Source organism: Haemaphysalis longicornis, unplaced genomic scaffold (assembly GCF_048455015.1).
Source record: "Haemaphysalis longicornis isolate Haplotype H1 unplaced genomic scaffold, Haemaphysalis longicornis Haplotype H1 scaffold_5, whole genome shotgun sequence".
NCBI classification, from domain to species: domain Eukaryota; kingdom Metazoa; phylum Arthropoda; class Arachnida; order Ixodida; family Ixodidae; genus Haemaphysalis; species Haemaphysalis longicornis.
The window spans coordinates 77,777,944-77,792,204 of NW_027526385.1; the positions used below are offsets into that span (position 1 = coordinate 77,777,944).

The following is a 14,261-nucleotide window of genomic DNA, read 5'->3' on the forward strand; positions in this document are numbered from 1 at the left end:
CCATCACCCTAAAAAAAAGAAGAGGAAGAAGACTTCACTGATCGCCTGAGTCATCAAGCTAATCCATTCTAATATTTAATCATTTTTCTTTCCCCACAAAAAACTGCATAGTTTCTTTCGGTAAGGCGCTCACTTTCTGGCCAATCTCCCTGAGTGGGTATGAGCCATATCACTGGTACCACCATCGTCTGGTAAACATATCCGCTGAGGCCGTGCTCCCAGCCCTGCAGTTGTAGGTGCTTCTTAGATACGTTTAGCGCAAAAAAAAAAAAAAAAAAACCAAAGACGGCCCACAAGAAAGGAGACAGGACAAGCGCTTGTTCTGTCTCCTTTTTGGTGTACCGTCTGGTTTTTTTGTGTAAACATATTTAAAAATCACGAACCAACTAGCCCGCAACAAGTTTTTTTAAACTACCAGTCGTACGTGCTCCTGACTACCTTAGACGGTTCATCGCTGCTTTCCCACCGCTGTTGCGAACTGGACATTATATGAGAGATCGTTCTCATCCGTGGTGGCAAGCACTTCTCCAGGGTTTTTATTACATCACTCGTCCGCACTGCAGTCGTCACATTGCTGCGGCATCGATCGGGCCGGTCGCTTTCAACCGGGGGTGAAAGGCCTCGTGAGTGAGACGAAGTCCAGAGAGTAGCCAAGCACTGTGCCTCCCCATGAGTGAAGACGACTAAGGAGCAGGCCCCACGCATCCCAGAGGACTGCCATGACCGCATGTACAGCCACGATTAAAAGTTTACGGACCAGGCAAGCGGCAATTTAAGGTCATTTTTCTTCCTATAGCAGCCCGACAAACTGTCGAATGCATGCAAGATGTCGTACAAGTACTGAACTAATGAAAACTACCGCAAATAGTACTCTGGGCTGCCGTGCGGCACAGAAATAACTCAAAATTGCAGCTTTCGTGGTCCGTAAACTTCTGCTCTTGGGTGTACATAGGTCTTATCGTCTTGGGAATATATCGCACAACCGTCACGCATGGTTCGTCTCTTCTTTGTCCGGTCGTCGCGTGACAATATGTACCTTATACACAGCTTCCACAAAGCGAAGGCAAAAATTAACATTCCGCAAAAATAAGTGCTCAAAAACGAATAAAACTGATAAAAGTGTACCAAAAATTCTCTATGACAAGGATCTCTGCAAAAACATATACTTCGCGGAGTTGAGATGCAGAGAGAGCGTGGCGATGAAGTTTAGATAAGCCTAAACTGGCAACCGTGTAAGTATACATCATTGGCAAATAGAAACGAAACACTATAGAAAAATAAATAGCCAAACGTATTTGTCTACTTCTAACCATATTTCGCAAGATATATAGAAAACAACAATGCAGTTAGAGGATTAACTGAATGCTCCTTTTCGGTAGACAGTTTTCTAAATGCTTGCACATTTTTACATCAAATTTTTGTTACATAACTTCCAGATTCGGCGGTGTCCAAGCTCGGGAGGCCCAAGCTCCGTAGAGCGACGATTACTACAAATTAGGCAAAATTCCAGTCTGAGGGGCGGCGGCTGGGAACTTTGATTCGACAAAATTTTTTGTTTCTGAGCGCAATGGCTGATAAGGCTATTTGAGAGCACATTTGAAGAATTTTTGATCCCTCATAAAGGTTTCGATTAAAGGTTTGTTCAAGGTTTATGCAATAATTGTTTAGCATGCACAATTGATGTTAGTGGAGAAGGAGGTCCCGAAGTAAAGCTGTCTAAGAACAATTCTTGTCTCTTAGCGTTCCTTTTAGGGCCGTGCGGCTCGGAGCACCGCGCACCGCGCACCGGGGGCCACATTCAAGAGAAACGAAGCATCAGCATGGCCATGCCTCAGCTATCTCGACAGCAGGCGCTCGGCCGGAAGGCGTCGCGCCGATAGTTATCGCGCAACGCTCCCTTGGTCCGATTTATTTTGCGACCGACAGTATGGTGCGTCACCCGAGAAAGGACCGCGCTGTGAGTGGGCACTTAGTTTTAATAAATATATAAATAGCTAAAAGGACGGAAGGCCATCGTTAGAAGCACCAATGCACGCGGTTTTGAATATTATTGGTTCGGACTCTTGTAAGCCAATTGAGCCAGTCGTTTTGTGCGTCAAAAGGGTGATACCGGTGATAACATCCGTCCTAACAACAGTTAAAACCAGGCTCTTCGCGAGCATCTCTGAACAGGACAGCGATAGATAAATCAACAAAGGGGCAGGTGAAGCTGACATCATGAAGGAGGGCGCCAGTCGTGGTGTCTATGACGACTTCCGGTGGCGTCACTGGACTAAGTGGCGACGTCACGTCCGTCGTCGTCGTCAGTAATATTGCGCGGGGAAGGCCGGCCCGTACCGCGCCGTCATGGCCTTGACGACGGCGTGGAGCAGCTCGTATGCTTTGAACTCGACCGTGGTGCCACCCGCGGACAGCGTGGCACCTCTGCCGTCTTCCCCCAGATCGTCGAACACGATGCACTTGTCATCCGGGTAGGCGTTTAGTAGCTGCGTCACCTGCGTGATGGGGGAAGACGAGAAGGCAGGTCTCTCCGCTCTCACTACGGAAGCGTGCGGGCCGTGGTGCACAAAACAACACATGCTTCCCTTCAAAGTGAAAGATAAACTTTCGCATTAAAGGGACCCTGAAACACTGCCGATAAACTTTTTCACTATTTCCTTCCCGTCTGCAGGCACTGCGAAACTGAAATTATGGCCACCAGTGAGCGGTCCTGCGTGAATTGCTCGTTGCAGTAGATGCGTCTCCCAGTTTCTGCGCTGCTTTTCGTGCAGTTTTGTGTAATGGGGTATCGAATACGTTTATTGCTGCAACTGAGAGGACGGCCGGGCCAAATTTACAAGGTATCTCGACTGACGTCACTTGAGTCTAAACTGAGAAAGAAAAAAAGTATTTCGAGCAAGTTTCTGGGTTATTTATTGAGCACAGAGCAGTATTATTTGTCTGAGTGATATATGATCCCAAATCTAAATACTGGGTGTGATTGTTGACGACGCTGTGAAGGCATTCATGATTTAAAAGATGGCCGCCTTCTTTCGTTGCAAATGTCGACGAAAGACGGTAGTCGACTCGCGCCCCTGGCGAGTAAACTCCTCCTTTGTCTTTCCCGCTCAGCTTTCATGCTGTTCCTCTCCCGTGTCGTTCCTCCCAAGGTAAGCACGGTAGAGGTTTGCTCCAGTCAATTTAAATTTACCGCGTTCCACTGCTCCAACTCAGGCGCCTCGATGCCAGCGCTGCCGTACGGCGGAGACGCGCGTGAATCGAGGTACCCTACTGCAACGTTTATTGAACCATGTTGCCCTACTCCCCGAGCGTTCCAAGCGAAACATGGAACCTATCTACTGGAACTTTTCGTTGCTGTTGCCGTTTGATTTTGAAATGCCACCAGGTAGCGCACGCAGCAGCAGGCGACGGGTTTCTGCAGTTGATGTACTATTTCATTTGTTATCGCAAAAAACCAAGCATCCGTGAATTTTTTAAATAAAGAAACGCTGCAAATATCCCTCACTTATTTTCCGCCTTATATTTGCGTAATGTCTTGTTCAAGTTCAACAATGTTGACAAGTATGAACATTAACACCGGACTCAAACGTCTAGATTTGGCTGCGGGTATATAAGACTTTTGCGCAATTTGTGTTTCCCTTTGGCCAGGTGGCTGAATCTAGCTACAGACAGACAGACAGACGGACCAAAATTTCTGCGATTAGGTAGCAAAAGAAAGGCTATGGTCTTTAAAAAATAAACCTAGTACCACCCAGGGTAAAATCTGTGCAATAGAGCGGAGCTGTAGGTTGCATTTACGAACGTTCCATTTAGCTTCAGCTTCTTTCTTATACGTAACGTTAGAGTCGTTTTAGCGGCTAATTGTTATATGATCTATTTTCGAATAGTTCCGGTAAAAGAGTTGCTGCCGTTTTCTGAAACCACACTCCCTCCGTAGATGGCGATGCTTCACTGCAGAATTGCAATGTGGCAAAGCCAGCTTATACAGACCAAGCATATACCGATTTCCTTAACGAGGGCTTCAAATCTAAGCACAAATTCACTCCTGGGAAGTCATTTTTTCAGGGCCAATATAAGCCAACTCATATCATAATATGGATGCCCTAGCCTAGTCCACTCTTATTTTTTGCTAATATATTTATACTGGGAACCGATTTTTCGCGGCGGTGGTACCTGCTCCCGAAAGAGCGTGACACGATACCAGCCCCGAATGTCGTCAGGTCCTGCCCTAGAACAGCTTCGGTGTTAAAAAGTTAGAGCAGTGTTACAGGGTCCCTTTAAAGTGACCCTGCAACCCTTTTTTTAACTTTTTTATGAAATATTAAATGCTTGCAGAACGTAGTCACCCAATACACCCAATACTTAGATTAGGGGGTCGCAAAGTATACCTCGCCCAAAAATTACCGCTCTATGCTCATCAGATAACTGGGAAATTCGCTCAAAAGATTTTTCTTTCTTTCCAGGTCTTGACGTTCTTTGAGGGCTCGAATTACGTCACTCAGGCCACGCAGCGGCTGTTGGCCGGTTTTTGCTTCAGTTGCAGCAACGAACGCTTTTCGGTAGCAACTTTAAAAATAAAGCCACAAAAACAAAGCAGAAAAGGAAGGCGTATCTGGCGCGACGAGAAAATCACACAGTGCCGCTCCGTGCTGACGATAACTGTAACACCGGACTTAGACGTCTAGATTTGGCTGCGGGTATATAAGACTATTGCGCAGTTTCTGTTTCACTTTATCGGCTTACAATCGACTTGGAGACAGATGGACATACAGACGGACCAAAGAACTGTAGCTTTCGCAGTGCTTCCGGACACGAAGGAAATAGTGAAAAAAATTATCGAAGGTGTTGCAGGGTCCCTTTAAAGATGGCAGGTGATACGGGAATATGACTCACCATGTGCAGATGCACGTGCGTATAGAATCTATCGTACAATTAAGCGCAACACACGGGTGCGCTCTGGGCCGCACCATTGAATCTTTCACTCTGTGAAGGAGGGTGACCAGTGAAGTTTAAACAGCCACACCTATGAGACATTTTTGATAATAGATACACTTTATCTGCGTCCAACCTATCTGTTTTTATGCTTCAACTGCTCATAGTCTAGCCTCTTATCGTCATCGATTAGCGTTTAAGTTGGTATTGCTTGCCTTTTTTTTTCTGTGCGCATAAATCCACGTGCCCTCTTCCAAACGAAGTGGATTCGCATCTCGCGTGTTACCACACTCTTAAACACGTAGAGTTTCATACTAATATACACTAGAGGGAAATCTGGCGCCACTGCCTACGGGAGCCGCGCTTCGGCGAGCGTTACGTCATGCACCGGGCAGGCGCGTTACACTTGTCCTTGGCATGGCTCATGGACAGGCTGGAAAGTTGGCTCTGACTGCGAAAAGCAACAATATTGTTACGTGGCGGTAGGACGGATGGCATGAACCATGGTCGATGCTGAAGCGATCTATTTACAGAAAGAGATGCAAGCTATTTACAGTTCTCCCATCACAGCACGAGCGATAACCTCACGCCAACCGTCTTCGTCTTCGTCGGTGTAAGATGCCCATCGCACTAGCCTGCACAGTCCACTTCCTCGTCTTCTCGTTACATATCCCCCCGCCATCCAAAACGACCGTCCCGGTCGAGGCCACAGTCAATGAACCCGTGCGGTGAAGATGAAATGAATATAAACAGTGAAGTCCTTGCCGCCACTGCACACGCTGATCGGTTCATGAAGATGGGCCCCAGAACAGCGATGCCGCCGACGCCACGAAGGAACCTCAAGCTCTTGGAATCGCGCCGGAGAACTGGGCAGGGGAATGTCGTTGGCTTCTGGTCTCGTCGGGGCTAGTCAGGTCGGCTGGTCTCGTTGGATCACGGGCAGGGGACACCGGGCTGGGGAATGCGCAGGCCAATGGCTCACAGGGGCTGGGGCGGACCGAAGTGATCCTTGATGCTTGAGGTGGTCGCTTCAGAAACCGAGACGGGCGTAGCTGAAGGTCTACGAAGCGGATCAGAACCGCAACCTCCACCAAAACATGTTACGTGGCGGTAGGACGGATGGCATGAACCATGGTCGATGCTGAAGCGATCTATTTACAGAAAGAGATGCAAGCTATTTACAATTCTCCCATCACAGCACGAGCGATAACCTCACGCCAAACGTCTTCGTCTTCATCGGTGTAAGATGGCCATCGCACTAGCCTGCACAGTCCACTTCCTCGTCTTCTCGTTACAATATTACTGTAGAAGGTTCATCAAATTTGTTTGGTTGTTATAAAATTGAACCTCCAGAAAGATTAATTTGTCAGTGATTGTGTAGAAGCTTCATGCACGATGAACAAGAAAAAAAGGTTGCCATTTTTTTGTTGATTTTGGCTTCGAGAGAAAAAAAATCACGCCATATCCACGGAATGAATGATGATAAGTGGGGCGAAGCTCGAGAGGGGGAGATCATCGGTAACCGTAACTCTCCCGTGAAAGTTCGCCCATTACATCATTAAGAAAGACGTAAGACTGTGTGCGTACATTGTACAAATCAACTTTTATTTTCGGAGTCAATGCTCCCAGGCCCAGACCTGGTGAAAGACCCCGCGCCATCGAGGACTACTCCGCACCTCCACCACAATTTGTCACGTAGGATGGGACACAACGGTAAAGAAAGAACTTTTATTTAGGGCGAACCTGTGCCCGAACAAGACGAGAGGAAACGAGCAAAGGTCCTTGCGTCTCGTTCGATCTCCGAGAACGACTGCCTGCGTTCGTGGCGTGATCTCTTGCGTGATCTCCCCCTCGCAGTGCACGTGCGCTCGCGCCTCCGTTGGCGAACACAGACAAGCTCGCGCTCCCGATGCCGAGTTTGCGCTGCCGGTTGCAGCCGGTTCTTGCGCGTGCAACGCGGCCCACTTTGCGACATCTCCGAAAGCATGCGGCGGTCACGTACCACGAGACACAAGGGATGGACAGACCCATGGCTTTAGGAGCTTCGCCCCTAAAAGAAGCCATATGGCTAGCTAAGCCAAGTAGGCGAGGTACGTCGCTAGCGGCAATGGCGCCGCCCAGGGCAGCCCGCGACTGCAGTGGCAGATTTCTCTCAAGTATATATTAGTATGAAACTCTATGCTTAAACATATACTAGGCCCAGAGATTCCTCCGACGATTGTTCAGTGGATGCGAAGCATATAATTATTCAATCGCGCCAACAGACCTGACGGGAGGGTTCATTGGGGAAGATGCACATAATGACCCTGTGTCATACCTTTATTTTCTCGAGATTCAGCTAACGGCGAGCCATTTTAAGCGAAAGCCCGATGGCTGCGGCTACATGCATTTTTGATGCCTTCGAACAAAAATCCAGGCTCCTTCAAAGCGCGAGTGCGTGGCGCTGCAAAACGAATGTCCACTTGCGTGCGCCATTAGCTCGCGGTCACCAGCGAACTCGCACGCCGTTCAATACATATATGGGACCTCTCGTTTATACGTCACATCTCCTGCGTATATGCATTCCGAGTAGATTAGTTAGTAGGCACCAGTTTTAAGGTTAAAAATGATTTTGACTTTAACCCTCTACGTGTCATGACTCCAAATTTAGATTATTGACCAGCAGGCACCGTTTCAAAAACTAACAAATTGTTTAGACCTCAAGTTTATGTGTTGCTGTACTTGAATATGCATTTTGAACCGATTACATGTAGCAACCAGTACGCACCATTTTCAAGATCAGTGGAGTATGAGGTGGATATAAAAGTTTCTCAAAAGTTTGCCGCTGCAGTGCGACCCCCGTAGGCCAAGTCTGCGTTCGCAGCGCCCTCTCTTTATCGACGTTCCAAGCGCTCACGTGTCTACTTTCCTCCGGCTCCCTGTGGTGGCGGTTGTGTAGTCAAGTCAAGTTGTCTCTGCATTTTGAATTTCCCTCGTCTTCTGTAGTTGTAGTGGGGACGCCGAGTGCAGTCAGGGCTCAAGCATCGCTGGTCATGCCCCTTAACAGAGTGGAATAGCTCGAGATTTTTAACTGCAGAGCCGCTTAGGGTTTTAGATGCCCCGTGGAGCGTTGTCAGGAAATTCAACCCACCAGAGGTACACGTTAGCGAGCGACTCGTGAGGAGCTTCCCGCGTCGGCCAGCTCGATTTTCGAGAACACTCTGCTCAGCGTCTACGGCGTGATTTCTCGCGTGCTCTTCTACTCGCCACTTCACGTGCGTTCGCGCCTGAAGTGGGGAGCACAGATGCCCAGTTCGCGAATCCGGTCGCCGCGGGTTCTAACGGGAGGGATGTGAAAGCCTGCGGACAAAACGATCCGGGCAGGCTGCCAGTCATGGAGAACTTACAGCGGCAACTTCAGAAACACATGTCAGGTGCAACAGCCGCGTCTCAGGCGAACGAACAGGGGCCACCAGCCCTGCTGTTTCTCCATCCTGGCACTACGCAAGCTGCGCCAATTTCAGATGCCACACATCTCATTCACCCGCCTTGTCCCTCCATCCGGCGTCGGCGTAGTTGCCGGCGTCCTAGTAACGTTGGCCGGCGTCCGCCCCTCCCCCATTCTCCTCGCCGCGCCAGCTTCGCTCTCCGCCGCTCACCAACGCCACCTAGAGCCAGTCTAGGTGGCGTTGCGCTCCCCCTCTCCTCTCCGATAGCGAACACGCGAGGGGCATTGGATTGGATTCTATTGGATTGGCTTGGATTAGGTTGGATTTGATTTGGATTGGATTAAAGTGGATTTTGTTGGATTGTGTTGCGTCGTAGCCGCGGCAGACGCACTGGCGCCGGCGCGCCCCCTCACCGTTATGCGCGCTATAAAACGCGGTGCCTGCGCCCCTCCGCCCCATCGTTCCAGCGCCGTTCCTCCGCTGTCCAACGCTGCAACGTGAACCCCCTATGCGTCGAATCTACACAGGGGTTCCCGCGAGGGGAGGTGGTAGTTTTTTTTTGGTACTGCCCCTACCAGGTCGATGCTCAGGTTTTGTAATGCGATATTTCAGAGATTTCTTTTTTTAAACGTGAAAATGTCCACCGAGGCCGTAACAGATTTGACTGAGTTACAAAAGGTTAATGGTTTTAAAACGCGGTTGTGCTTTGTCTTTAAGGTCCCTGTAAGGCGAGACCACCCCTCCCCTTCTTTCGGTAGCGGGTTACTTTGTAAACCAATTCTTCAACGAACCACTAGAGTCAAGTTAAATTCCTACCCCCGTTTTAAGCAGCTCGAGCCACAGCCTCTTTGCAGACCGCGAAGACGCTGCCGGGTTCTTACACATTGGCTGGAGGGCACATCGCGGCAAAGCAGCAACCTCGCACCGCTATTCTACAAGGGGAACAACAATCGTACGAAGAAGACTACGAAGTGTAGAAGGGGAACTAGTCCTGCGTCGCGGGCTTACGATCACAGCGGAAGTCTCACCAAAGTCGTCCGGCACGAGGCACCCACCTTCGGTCCGAGCGTGTCGGCCTTGTCATACGCGAAGAAGCGCAGCATCTTGCCTCGGTAGTACCACCTCCAAAAGTGGGTCTGCGTGTGGTTGTCGAAGCCGTACGTGCAGTCCTCAGCTTCCACGGGTAACAGCCTGGCGCTTCCGAACGGTCGCCTCCTGGCGAACTGCGCAGGAATCCACAGTGAAAGAGCAAGGTTGACGGGAAGAAAAAATGGCTGCGTATCTGCTTGCTTTGTTGAAATGTCGCAGAAAGACGGCAGTCGTCTGCCACCCCTTCCTTCTTTTCTGCACTGCTCTCCAACCCCTCGTTTTCTTCTCCGGAGCCTTTCTACGCCATTTTTAGTGCGTCGTATTTTTTTGCGCGGTCATTTTCTTGGCTTGCTATCGTAACCAGCCCAACGTCTATTTCTACGTAACGCAGCGAGTACCGGTCAAGTGCCTATGTTTTTTTTTACCTCCAATGTGCCTGAAATTTTCTTAGCGCTCAATAGTGAGGACATGTGCGACCAATACAAGCAGTTTTAGGAGTTTGGAACGGCTCTGCCTGTATAACGTTCTTTTCGACGAAATGGCCGGAACGATGAATGGAGGAGCAGACAGTGAGACAGACCAATATTTTCGCGTTTGTCTAGCCCAAGAAAAACTCTCGACTTAAAAAAAAAAAAAAAAAAACCCGAAAGACCTTAAAGGAGCCATGAAGACAAAATACAAGTTGGGTTTTTTTAGAAAGACTGCTTAGTCAAGATAACAATGATACCAATATCATCGCACTCTTCGAACAAATAACGGAGATATTAAAGAAAACGTGTGAAGCAGTTGCGACCCCCTAGCCAATTTCCCGCAACTTTTCTATGACGTCACGGAATCTTGTTTGTGCGATTGGCGGCCGCCTAACTGACCTGTCGCGACGACACATGACTGGACGTCTGTAATGGGGCCTCTAGTTCCATTTGACCGCATCACTTGAATGCTAACGTGCAGTTAACGCACTGAAAATCATGTTTTATTGTTGGCCCGTATGACGTCATTCTTGCTCATAACACGTCATTGTGGCGCAAAATTTGAAAGTTTTTAAATACTTCTTGCTTTTTTTTTCGTTAAAAAACATCTTTTGTGGTTGTAATGGAGCTGAGTGAGATACTGAATTCTAGTTCTTTCAAATTAAACGAAGTTGTATTTTCTCTTCATGGCTCCTTTAAAGGGGCCATGTAGACAAAATGCAAATTAGTTTTATTCGAAAATTGTAGTGTTTTATAGTGGCCTCAGCGTTTGTCCGGCCCCAAACAATGCTTTATTCACCAAGAAATCAAACATTCTAAGACAAGGTTTCAATTCTCCCACTGAATTGTGTGTTTTCGTGACGTCGACAATGACGCATCCAGAGCAGGGCCTTAAAATTAAAGATAGCCTGCTGAGCAGGGCCGCTACAACCTCAGAGACGGCAGTTTGGTTATCCTGTTTATCGCCCGCAGGCACAGATGGCGCTGCAATATGCTGAAGAGCCAGTGTTCGCACTTTGCCGGACCACTGTACCTGCCGTATTTTTATTAGGGTTCATACTAATTGTTTCCTAAAACGTAAGCTATCACTCGCCAAACATGGTCATGTAAGTGAACGTGCAGTCAGATGGTCAGTGTTGTGTCAGACAAGTCCAACGCGTCCGACGGCTGTGTTAGGAAGGGTCAGCCGGCATAGTGCAGCACTAACTGCTTCAGTGGCTACGTGTTCGTTTGTGACTGATTGTTCACCCCACAATTACAACTGCTATGAGAAGAATGTGCAAATAGCTTGTTCGGCAAGCCCGCGGCGGCCGCTTTTCTGATGGAGGCGAAAAGCAAAAACGCCCGTGTGTACGAGATTTCGGCGCACGTTAAAGATCCCCAGGTGGTCAAAATTAATCCGGAGCCCTCCACTACGGCGCGCCTCATCGCCTGCGTTGCGTCGGCGCGTTAAACCCTACAATCAATCAATCAATCAATTGTTCGGCAAGCTTACGACCCTTGTTTAATTTGCAAAGGGTCTATGAGACCCTTCGCAAAACGGCAAAATCGTTGGCGGAAAAGCAGCAAGCCACTCTGGCAACATTGTGCACCCGCTGCGCCGCCATTAGAAAGGAAGCGAAAAGGCTGCGAGCACAGAGTTTCTATGGGGTAGCTACCGTCCACCGTCCACGTAATTGCATACGCGTCGTGGGGCAACAGACTCGTGAAGCCGTGGGCGAAAACGTGCAACCGCAACGGCGTTGCTACGACCTGCTTCCTTTCTAATGGCGTCGTCGCGTTCACCACCAGTGTTGCCACCGCTGAATTCTCAGTGTCGTCCGCCTTTTTGCAAAGGGTCTATAGGTTTTGTTGCGGGAAATGAGCTAGTGGGTTACATGGCCGTTCCCTTTTTCCTAATTATATAGCTTATTGGAGCGAAGCTTACGTTAGAAGGGGTATCAGTGGGATTCTAGCAACCCAATTTTTAGAATGAACAAAACTTGTGTCTGGTCTGTGGCCCCTCTAACTCTTTCGTCACCGTGGGAAAATAGGCGACTTTTCAGAGGCTTTAGTAAGTATTTTTTGTAATAATTATATAATGGTTATAGTGTAATATTATATATCAATAGAAAGCTGAGTAAACATACTTTTGAAATGTGTCAGTTTTAAAAAATAAAACCAGAACGTAATATGTGAAAAAATCTTAAAAGACAACATTTATTGAAAATTTCATAGAAAATTTATAATGATGTGCTCACTACACAAAAGGAGTAAAAATGAAAAATTCTCTGAAATCTACAAATTGTTTGCGCACCAGTCCTGTATATTACAGGAAAGGTTCAGTGCCCTAGCGCGAAACGTATATGAGTTACACTTTTTTCTTTCCTGCCCAGTAGAAATTGCCTTGTTCGACCGGGTGGCACAGTTTTATCTTCTCATTGAATAAGTTTGCCATCGCATAAACACGGTAACTATGAGCAAAAAGAGAAAGAAATGGGCTATCGAACTATACATATATGGACAATTTCCGCCGCATTGTGGCTCAAGAAAAAAAAAAAAAACTTAACTGTGAAAGTATAACGCTCCGCATTTTCGTTGTCCGAACTAAAATCCTATGATCCGGAATCATCTTCAGAGTCACTGCTGCTAGAAACAGTCAAATCGTCGCTTTCAGACGCAACAGAATTGTCAGAAAGGCGTTGTACGCGTGAGGGTCCCGCAACCGGATCGCCTGCCATGCTCGTAAACAAACGCAGGGAACCGCACACTTTGAACTGCCGTTAAAAATCGCCCCCGCGCGGGAAAAATACAAACTACACAGGAAATGAAAGAGCAGTGCCTGGAGAATGCGACAGATGGCGCCGCAAGTCGATAGGAGCGCTGGTATTTTATAAATTGCCCGTGGCGCGCTCGGGTCACCGGTGACCCACGTTCTATGGACGCGGTAACGAAAGAGCCTGTTCTCTCGTGGGAAATGCAATGTGCCGTGCTAAGTTTTGCGATGCACCTCGAAAGCGAGCGCAGCGTGCTCAGTTGAGTATGCTAGAGCAGGCAAGGCAAAACAAGGTCAGGCTTCTACGAGATAGCCAGCGTAACTACGTAGGCTGGCAAATAGTAAGTGAGTACCGAGCACTGATGTTCGAATAGTATATTACATTATGCGTACCAAGTACCCCATAACAAGGACTCCTAAGACACCGTCTATAACCGCATGCTTTTTTTATCGGAGAATTCAACGCACGCCTCGCTCCTAGCAAAGCTTTGCAAGTGGGAATGAAGGCGACACAATTGTCGTTATAATCATCATCATCATGAACCGTGCCATAATACAAGCATAGCTTGGATTCGAGAGAAAATTGATTGAGCGTTCTGCGGTCTAAGAAGTATTAGTGGCACCAGCTTGTACGGGGTGGCGACTTCGCTAGCCCTCTTGACCAGGGCGATTTGCACCTCTAGGTCTGAGCCCCCCACCATCTTGTCCCACTGCTCTTCGCTTGAAATATGAGCAAAAGGTCCTTTAGGACAACCACACAGGGTGTGGGGAAGGGTACTCGCGGCACCGGATGCATGGCATTGCGGGTTGGGGTAGAGTGAAGGGTGGATAAGGTTGAGTTTGGCGGGATTTGGGAAGGCTCGGAGAAGACGCCACGTGTGTTCTTCGGAATGGTCGACGTGGGTAATGGGCGGGAGGGTATCTACGGGGGAGAGGCGGCAATGGGTACTAATTTTATTATACGTGACCAGTCGGTCCCTGACAGATCTGATATCCCGGGCACAACTGGCAATGCACACATTTATATCAGTCAGGACTTGTTGCTGAGCGAGTTCGTTCATAATTAGAAGAAAACGTTGCGCTAAACCGACGCGGGCCAAAGACAAGATACGCCTGTGTCTTTGGCGCCTCTGTCTGTCGTATCTTGTGTTCGTCCGCGTCGGTTTAGCGCAATCTTAAGTTCAGAGTTTATGCCAATAATCACTGTATGTGGTGGCCTTAAAAAGGGGTAACTTTCTACCTGTGGCAATAAACTCCATGAATTTCATAGCGAGGTCGTTTTTGAAGAAACTTGTAAGGCTGAACACAAGAAAAACTTCCGAATGGGAAATGATTTGCCTGAATGTTTTCAAGTATTTGCTCCTTAAAGGAGCCATGAAGAGAAAACACAAGTTTGTTTCATTCAAAAGCTTGCCTCGTTAGAATCATACTGACACCACTTTTAACGTAAACATCGCTCAAATAAGCTACATAATTAGGAAAAAAGGGAATGGCCATGCGACCCACCAGCTCATTTCCCGCAATAGAACCTATGATGTCATTCGAGCCAGTTCTGCGATTGGCGGAGGCCGGCGCAAGTAAACGCAA

The 14,261-nt window shown here is 48.1% G+C and overlaps 1 protein-coding gene across 1 annotated transcript in view; it reads right to left on the minus strand.

The window, feature by feature from the left end:
- Positions 1 to 1,652: 1,652 nt before the first annotated feature.
- LOC144139298 (uncharacterized) overlaps positions 1,653 to 14,261 on the minus strand; it is a 63,950-nt gene continuing 51,341 nt past the window's right edge. The window contains exons 9-10 of the mRNA XM_077671691.1: positions 9,416 to 9,583; positions 1,653 to 2,495 (exon numbers count right to left, since the gene is read on the minus strand). Of these exons, the coding sequence (XP_077527817.1) occupies positions 2,304 to 2,495; positions 9,416 to 9,583 (360 nt within the window). The 3' untranslated portion in view covers positions 1,653 to 2,303. The remainder of the gene's footprint in view (positions 2,496 to 9,415; positions 9,584 to 14,261) is intronic.